Here is a 9,545-nt window from a genome sequence, read left to right as displayed (position 1 = left end):
TATCAACACACACCACACACACACACACACACACATTATATATATAAATTGACATCGTCGTGTTTCTTTACAAACACAAAAATAAATACAAAAACAAACATTTTAACAAAAACACTTGCTCACAGAGTGAAATCAAACAGTTAAAACAAAACAAAGTCACGAACACTAAAAGAAACAAAACAGACCCTGGGTCAGGCTGGGCAGTTTCCTTCACTGTTTCTGCACAAGGTTTTTAGACAATAACAAAACATCAGATCTTTTAAAAATACAAAACAAAACACAAGGCTGCGCCGTCATATTTATACATTCTATTAATAATACAGTCATATTTATACATTCTATTAATAATACAGTCATATTTGTACATTCTATTAATAATAGTCATATTTATACATTCTATTAATAATAGTCATATTTATACATTCTATTAATAATAGTCATATTTATACATTCTATTAATAATACAGTCATATTTATACATTCTATTAATAATACAAAGCCTCTATACAAGCAGGGCTGTGCCCTGCCCCCGCTAATAGTGTGCAGGGCTCTCTCCTGCTTCCCTGCTGCAGGCTCTCTTACAACCGTATTGTCAATAAAATGCACAGTACTACTACATTTATAATACTTTTCATTGTACTGTCAATGAAATTTGATTTCAGTGTTACTGTAGCTTCAGTAGAAACTCAGTATGCATTTGGCATTATTTTATTACTGTAACGTCAAGCTTGGCAAATGTCTGTGATATTCTTTGAGCGCTGGATGAGGAAGCAGGTATCTTGTTTGTTTATGTCCGTGTTATGTCTGTGTTGAAGGGACTATCTATCTGACTATCTGTACAGATCTGCCTCCTTATTTTTTTTTTTTCCGGCTGCTATCGGTCTCACTCAGCCATTGAAAGCTTTTCTCTGCTTTTTCCTGAGAAAAAATGACCTAGAGACCTGCGCTTGACATCTTTTTGATGATGTCGGACCATGTTGGAAAACATGGAACAAGTATTGAATAGCAGTTTGCTACGCATGAGGAATGACGGCTGTATTCATGTTATTTTTCTGAAAAGTGATTTAACATTGGATAGAAAAAACTGTTAGTTCCAAAAATGCAAGCACTGCTGTGATAGATGAAAGCTGCAATATTGTAGAGAAGTTACTCTGAAGTTGTAACAACTGAAAAAGATTCTTTTGTGTCAAAGCAAATGGCTGGCCAGCAGCACACGGCTGTACAAACAAGTCCTTTGATCTCCAGCCCTGACATGAAAGAAGCTTGCCCTTCGGGAAGTCCACTGGGGTATAAAACTAGTTAACAGGTTTTTGCTTAGAAAATACAGCTGGTTTATGACGGGGTCATAAAGCTAGTTTTCAAGGGGACCGAAGGAGCCAGGCTCTAAGACTTCAAATAGATCAAAAGAGAAAAGGTCTCAAGAAGATGACAAAAACCAGATGTATGGACCTTTGTGGCACCAGGGGTGTGAAGAATGCACTGAGTTCAGAGGTCTTCACACTAGATCACACACACACACTCACACACACACACACACTCGCACATGAAATATATGGTAACAGGATAATGAGTTGTACCTTTTCTATTGGTTAAGTGTCAGAGAAAGAGGAGGAGAGAGACACCTATGCAGAAGGGTATTTAATGTCATGCAACAATTGTAAGAACGAGTATTCTGTTTGTCCTGTACCTGGGACCAGACTCCCTGCATATTTCAATAAACCTAACAACTGATTGAAGAAAAGGACTCTGTGCAGTTTCTTGAATCTACTTACTCACCATCCTTTTTTCAGTTACATCAGACCGGAAAGGGAAAATTGTAATGTCAGACCTGGTCCAACATGGCCGCAAAGGGTTAAACTTTTTCAACAGATAAAATCCTATGATATTATAAATTTATTACAAGAAATTCTGTGTTCCTTCAATAGTAAAGCCACTCCTGCTATAATGCCAGATTGCATTTGTCCCTTGAATGCCGTTCATTACACTATTTAAATTGATACATGATTATTTTTTCAGCAGCTACTAAACAGAATCCGGTCTGCTGCCATGGACAGTGTGAAGATGGAATCTGTCCAGATTAAAGAGGAGTTCCCTGAACTTGAACTTGTCCCCATTAGAGTGGAGTTCTCTGGGCTGGCTTCCCTCCCCATTAAACAGGAGCTCTGTGAGATACAATGTGACAGCAGTCAGCCAGAGGTCTCTGACATTAAAGCTGAGCACAATGAATTGGAGATCCCCCAGATGGAAGAATCCCTTCCTGTGAAACAAGAAGAGGTTCTGGAAACTGTCCGTATTAAACAGGAGCCCCCTGAAGTAGAGTTTGACGACATGGAACCAGTGAAGGAAGAATCCGAGGACTTCAATCCAAACATCCTTGAGCAGGAGCCTGTACGCCTGCGGGAGTGTAGCATGGTGCTGGAGAGAATCTGCGTGAGAGAGCAAGGCGCTGGAGAGGAAGGCTCTCCCAACAGCATGCAAGGAGGTGGAAAGGGAGACGGGCGCTCCCATTCAGAATGCAGTCTAGCAGGTGAGTGACTCCCAGTAGCTGTGACATTGCCATTCTAGATTGTGTGAAATCCACAGTGTGGTTGAGAGAGAGGGAGCATATTGGTTAGATTACTTTAAAACCTGTCCAATCCGGCATCGCTTGGGACTGGAAAGTGGTGCCGGATTAGAGAGTTACTGTAAAACATTGAATACTGACCTAAAGGTAAAATGACAAAACTATCTGAACACTAAACAACTGTGTAACTGTACATACACAGTGTAATAAACACAGTAATGCTTCAGCAAACTCTTCACCTGTTATTATCACAAGCCTGTTTAACCCATTCCCATAGAAAGACCTTCACGTGCTCGTACTGTACCTGCATGAGGATTCAGGTGCTTTCTGCTGCATTCAGGGTCTCTCACTGTTGGCTCTTTTGAGTTAGTGGCATACAGATGTTACAATTTACTAATAATTTGAAGGTATCTGGTTTTAAAACTTCATAATTATTTCTACATAGTATTAGAAATGTAAGGGTTGCCTCCCGTGTGTACGATTTATTGATTTAAAGGCATCAAAATATGGAAATTGCACGTTCCTTTTCAAGAGTATGTCAGCATCATTTCGAAAGGTTTACAAAACTTGAAAATGTCGCTGAATTTGTCGCTCAAAATTGTTTTAAAAAAAATCTATTTTTGTCTGCTTCCGTTTTGCAGCCAAAACTTTTACAGAACATTGCTACGTTTTTAAAGATGGTTTCAGTAGTGTCTTGAGTTTCAATGTTTGAATGCCGTTTGACCTTTGTCGTACCGCAAAATCTTTCAAGGTTAGCTCAAAGATATTCTATTTAAAAGAATAGAAATAAATAGAATATCTATGGTTAGCTGTACATGAGGCAATGCAGTGAAAACAAGCATCCATATTTAAACGAGGTATTCTCAACATAGTAATAAGCTTTTTTTTTTTTTTTTTTTTTTTTTGGTATTTCCTTGACAGGCAGCCTTCTGCACGGCAGCTTAGAAGTAACAAGTTATTACAAGAAGCTGAGAAACCAGCAATACAGCTGTTGTGTTTCTGTTTGTTTCTGTTTGCACTTTTTGTAACATGAAACACTTTGTGCAGTTGTTGTGCACAGTGTGTGTTTCTGTAGGTTGTGTACGCATGTTTGCTTTGTATTTGTACTGTATAGACTACGTGCAACTACTGTTAAAATATAAACTACTAAAAGTACTCGCCTTCACAGCACCATACATTTTCAGTCTTGGCTACTTTGCTCTGCTCCCACCCCTGTTTAGACCTTTTATTTAGCATCATGTAATCAAAGAAATTACAGCATCATTATATTGCAAAAGTCTGCCAGTATTTCATGTTATGTCACATTATATAGTGTTGTGTTTTTTTTATTTTTTATTTATTATTATTATTATTATTTTTTTTTTTTTATTATTATTATTATTTCTTTTAATGGTCTCAATCCTAAAATGTCTAGGTGATGCTAAGCTTTTGTCTGTAGTGTAGGTTCCTGATGCATTTACAGTCTGTGTAACTGTATAAAATAAACTGCTTGTGTTTCTGTCTGTATACTGGAGTCCTGTAACCCACTGTGTTGGGATTCAATTATAGGAATGATAAATAGAGAGAATTGAATTAACAAAACACATAAACCCTGCATGTGTAATGTAATGCTATGGCATGGGGCTGCACATTTCTAATGCACCGTGATGTATATCTGTACAACAATAAACAAGATGATTCCAAACAGAGAGAGGGAGGGAGCCGTTCCAGTCTCCAAGCACATCATTGACAGCTGATGCGGATTACACTGCAGTTCAGTGTATGCATCTGTACAGACCCCAAGATTTGTAAAAACTCATTATTATTATTATTATTATTATTATTATTATTTATTTCTTAGCAGACACCCTTATCCAGGGCGACTTACAGTCGTCAACAATTACATTTCAAGAATCACAGTGCAAGTAATAATACAATTAAGAGCAAGACAAATACAATGATGAATACAATGACTTTGGTTCAAGCAAGTACAAGTGTGACAAAATACAATTCAATAATACAGCAGATAACAGTGTCAGTGATAGTTACATCAGGATATAATTAAATACAAAATACTACAGATTAAACACTTGGCAGATTGCAGTAAAATAGGGGGCAGATAAGAGCAAGTAATGCGCATTTAAGGAAGGATGATATGTGTCCCACGGGAAAAACAGGAGTTCTACAGGTTCTTTCTGAAGAGGTGTGTCTTGAGGAGGCGCCGGAATGTGGTCAGGGACTGGGCATTCCTGGCATTTGTAGGAAAGAGATTCCACCACTGCGGGGCGAGGGTGGAGAAGGAGCGGGCTCTGGAGGCAGGGGAGCGTAGAGGAGGTAGAGCCAGTCTTCTAGTGCAGGCGGAGCGGAGAGGTCGAGTGGGGGTGTAGGGAGAGATGAGGGTCTGGAGGTAGCTGGGTGCAGTCTGCTCAAGGCATCTGTAGGCTAGTACAAGAGTCTTGAACTGGATGCGAGCGGTGATCGGGAGCCAGTGGAGTGAGCGGAGGAGTGTAGCATGGGAGAAGCGAGGCAGAGAGAACACCAGGCGGGCAGCGGAGTTCTGGATGAGCTGGAGCGGACGGGTGGCGGACGCAGGGAGGCCAGCCAGGAGGGAGTTGCAGTAGTCTAGGCAGGAGAGTACCAAGGCCTGGACCAGGAGCTAGGTGGCATAGTTGGTGAGGAAGGGTCGGATTCTTCGGATGTTGCTCAGGAAGAATCGGCAAGTGCGTGCCAGAGTGGAGATGTGCTGGGAATAAGAGAGGCAGGGGTCCAGGGTGACTCCGAGGTTCTTAGCGGAGGAAGAGGGAGAGAGTGTGGTAGATTCCAGAGGAACAGAGATAGAGAGATCAGAGGAGGGGGAGGAGTAGGGAAAGAAAAGGAGGTCATAAAATACCATGATGAGAGAGATATAATTATAATCTAATGCTGATATAATTGTAATCTGGGTTTGTCAGGGGAAATAGACCTGAAACATTACAGGAGAACTTCAAACTCAGATTTTGATCCCAGGGCTCGGTTTCACCAGCATCAGTCTTTACTGACTTTGCTTTCACACAGAAAGGCTTTAAGTTTAACTTTGCATTTTTAAACTGGTGTAACCCAGAGCAAACCCCACAGCTAAAATGCACACACTTTAATCCAGGGGTTCCAAACAGCACCACCTTCGGGCCGCGGGTGCAATGACATTCTATGTGTTTTTTTTCTATTAATAACGATAAGCAGGCGTCGGCAGCAGCTGTAATTATAGAAAAATAAAGTGTAGCAAGGGAGTATCGGCGGACTGTCAATCAAAGCAGAAATTCACAAATCAGAGCTAACAGATTGCCTTCCTGTAGGCGGGATGTAGAGCGAGAGCTCTGACAATAGGGTGGTGTTGAGGTCATGTGATCGCTCTGCTGGCAGATGTAAAAAGTGTGTTCAGTATTCATAACATTACAATATGTCGACTCCGCCACCAAAGAATACGTTTTGAAAGTATAAAGAACAGAAAAGGCAGCTGCAGGAGTCTGAATTTTTAACTCTGTGCATATTCTATGTGATTTCCATCTGTCACATTATTTATTCAAATGAATAAAGGACAGTTTAGATTAGCTTTATTTATAATGTTACAGGTTTAAACATAGAAAATGTTTTTAATTCGACATTTTCCCCAGGAGTGCTAATAGTGGGCCGCAGTGCCTGATGCAGCTGAACAGGTGGGCCTCGGGTAAAAAAAATTGAGAACCCCTGCTTTAATCCACTCCACCACCCAGGCACATACCCTAAGCCTACAAGCAGCCCCTCTTACTGTCTTTCTTGTTCATATTTTCCAGGTTCCAGTCCAGCAGCTAAGAGGACGGCCGGTGGTGAATATTCTGACTGTGGGAAAGGTTTCACCCAGTTAGGACGTTTAAAAACACACCAGCAAATTCACACAGGAGAGAAACCGTATTGCTGCTCTGACTGTGGGAAGAGTTTCATTCGCTTAGGAAACCTGAAAACACACCAGCAAATTCACACAGGAGAGAAAACATATCGCTGCTCTGACTGTGGGAAGAGTTTCAGTCAATCAGGGCCCCTGAAAGCACACCAGCAAATTCACACAGGAGAGAAACCGTATTGCTGCTCTGACTGTGGGAAGAGTTTCAGGGAAAGAGGAACCCTGAGAAATCACGAGCGAATTCACACAGGAGAGAAACCGTATTGCTGCTCTGACTGTGGGAAGAGTTTCAGTCGCTTAGGAAACCTGAAAACACACCAGCAAATTCACACAGGAGAGAAACCGTATTGCTGCTCTGACTGTGGGAAGAGTTTCAGAAATTCAGGAACACTGAAAACACACCAGCGAATTCATACAGGAGAGAAACCGTATTGCTGCTCTGACTGTGGGAAGAGTTTCAGAGTTTCAGAAAAACTGAAAACACACCAGCGAATTCACACAGGAGAGAAACCATATTGCTGCTCTGACTGTGGGAAGAGTTTCAGTCAGTTAAGTAACATGAAAACACACCAGTTAACTCACACAGAAGAGAAACCATATTGCTGCTCTGATTGTGGGAAGAGTTTCAGAGAAAGAGGAACCCTGACAAAACATGAGCAAATTCACACAGGAGAGAAACCGTATTGCTGCTCTGACTGTGGGAAGAGTTTCAGAAATTCAGGAAAACTGAAAACACACCAGCGAATTCACACAGGAGAGAAACCATATTTCTGCTCTGACTGTGGGAAGAGTTTCAGGCATGCAGACTCCCTGAATAAACACCAGCGAATTCATACAGGAGAGAAACCGTATTGCTGCTCTGACTGTGGGAAGAGTTTCAGAGAAAGAGGAACCCTGACAAAACATGAGCGAATTCACACAGGAGAGAAACCGTATCGCTGCTCTGACTGTGGGAAGAGTTTTAGTCAGTTAAGTAACCTCAAAAAACACACCAGCAAACTCACACAGGAGAGAAATTGTATCAGTGCTCTGACTGTGGGAAGAGTTTCAACAAGTTAGGACATCTTCAAACACACCAGTGAATTCACACCGGAGACAAACCCTAAGGACCATGTTCATTGAGAAAGAAACATTACCTTACATCAGCGCTCCAGATAAGGTTTGGGGTCTAGGAGTAACTTACCCTCTAATTTTAACACAGAGTAAAATGTATTTTCAGTGGGTAAAATGCAACATTTCTTTGAAGTCCTGAGTAATCTCGATAAATACTGTACAATCTTTGATGCTAATGGGCAGGCATTAAAAAAAAGCCTTCCGTTTTAACTGCAGTGTTTCTTTGAACTACGGCACAACCACAGCTCTACAAGGTTCTGTATCGGCTCAGCACATTTATTTTCCAAGTATCACACTGACTCTGCAAATCAATTACATTATATTTTAACATGAACCTCTTTTGCGATAAAGACGTACCTGGCACGTCATGATTAAAAACATGGTTAAAAATGTTTAAAAAAAAAAAAAAAAATCTGGATTGCTGTGGCTCATCGAGGAGTTATTACACAACATCTTAATGTCATTATATTACATAGATAAAATATATTTGATGTGACGCAGTTGTTAAATGTAATTTACAGCCTGTTTGAATGCAAGCAGTGGCCATCTTTGGCTTGTACTGGAAACATCCAGAATGAATTTAAAACAATCTGTGTGTAACTTTTGTTTTCTTTTCAATGAGGATTGATAATAAAAAAAGTTTACCTTTTGATTAGTAGCTGTTTTATCGAGCTGTGCTTCATGAAATCAGCTTTGAAGTTACATACGACTATTTGTCTATGTCTTGTTTTGTTCATGTGACAGAGAGGAAGATACTTCCTGCTCCTGACTGTCATCGTGTGACACCATTGTAATGCACAGAGTGTGTGGGAGCTACTGTATCATCGTGTGACACCATTGTAATGTACAGAGTGTGTGGGAGCTACTGTATCATCGTGTGACACCATTGTAATGCACAGAGTGTGTGGGAGCTACTGTATCATCGTGTGACACCATTGTAATGTACAGAGCGTGTGGGAGCTACTGTATCATCGTGTGACACCATTGTAATGCACAGAGTGTGTGGGAGCTACTGTATCATCGTGTGACACCATTGTAATGTACAGAGTGTGTGGGAGCTACTGTATCATCGTGTGACACCATTGTAATGTACAGAGCGTGTGGGAGCTACTGTATCATCGTGTGACACCATTGTAATGCACCGAGCGTGTGGGAGCTACTGTATCATCGTGTGACACCATTGTAATGCACCGAGCGTGTGGGAGCTACTGTACTTCCAACTTTTAAAAAAGTGTTGTAAACCCAGCGATCATAGGGTAAAAATAAACATTAGGAACCGTGTGTTTTTTTGTATATAGCTACTCAATGCCATCATGAGAAAGATATCATTGTAATCTAATGCTGAGGAGAAAGATATATTGTAGGGTTTGTCAGGGGCAATAGACCTGAAACATTACAGGAGAACTTCACAGTCAGATTTTGATCCCAGGGCTCAGTTTCACCAGCATCAGTCTTTACTGACTTTGCTTTCACACAGAAAGGCTTTAAGTTTAACTTTGCATTTTTAAACTGGTGTAACACAGAGCAAACCCCACAGCTACAATGCACACACTTTAATCCACTTCACCACCTAGCCACATGCCCTAAAAACTGTATCGCTGCTCTGACTGTGGGAAGAGTTTCAGTCATTCAGGAGACATGAAAAAGCACCAACAAATTCACACTGGAGAGAAACCATTTCGCTGCTCTGACTGTGGGATGAGTTTCAGTCATTCAGGAGACATGAAAAAACACCAACGAATTCACACTGGAGAGAAACCATTTCGCTGCTCTGACTGTGGGATGAGTTTCAGTTACACAGAAGCCCTGAAAGCCCACCAGCAAATGCATATAGGATATAACCTGTATTGCTGCTCTGACTGTGGGAAGAGTTTCAGTTTTTCAGGATACATGAAAAAACACTAGCGAAGTCACACTGCAGAGAAACCATATCTCTGCTCTGACTGTGGGAAGAGTTTCCGTTTTTCAGGAGAC

The 9,545-nt window shown here is 40.9% G+C and overlaps 1 protein-coding gene across 1 annotated transcript; it reads left to right on the top strand.

Moving 5' to 3' along the window:
• Window positions 1-472: 472 nt before the first annotated feature.
• On the top strand, window positions 473-8,852 carry LOC131706966 (zinc finger protein 883-like). The gene is made up of 2 exons (XM_059008960.1): window positions 473-2,527; window positions 6,352-8,852. Exons 1-2 carry the CDS (start codon window positions 2,047-2,049, stop codon window positions 7,515-7,517), a joined length of 1,647 nt encoding a protein of 548 aa, XP_058864943.1. The 5' UTR covers window positions 473-2,046; the 3' UTR covers window positions 7,518-8,852.
• The last annotated feature ends 693 nt before the right edge of the window (window positions 8,853-9,545 follow it).

This window comes from Acipenser ruthenus, chromosome 38, assembly GCF_902713425.1.
Source record: "Acipenser ruthenus chromosome 38, fAciRut3.2 maternal haplotype, whole genome shotgun sequence".
NCBI classification, from domain to species: Eukaryota; Metazoa; Chordata; class Actinopteri; order Acipenseriformes; family Acipenseridae; genus Acipenser; species Acipenser ruthenus.
Note: the sequence above shows the minus strand (reverse complement) of the source record. Positions and strands in the feature narration are given on the sequence as shown.

What these genes read in the sequence shown, in the direction of transcription:
- LOC131706966 (XM_059008960.1), top strand. Translation starts at nt 2,047, where the DNA reads ATGGACAGTGTGAAGATGGAATCTGTCCAGATTAAAGAGGAGTTCCCT. An exon ending in TTCAGAATGCAGTCTAGCAG is followed by an intron (nt 2,528 to 6,351) that starts GTGAGTGACTCC and finishes CATATTTTCCAG; the next exon opens with GTTCCAGTCCAGCAGCTAAG.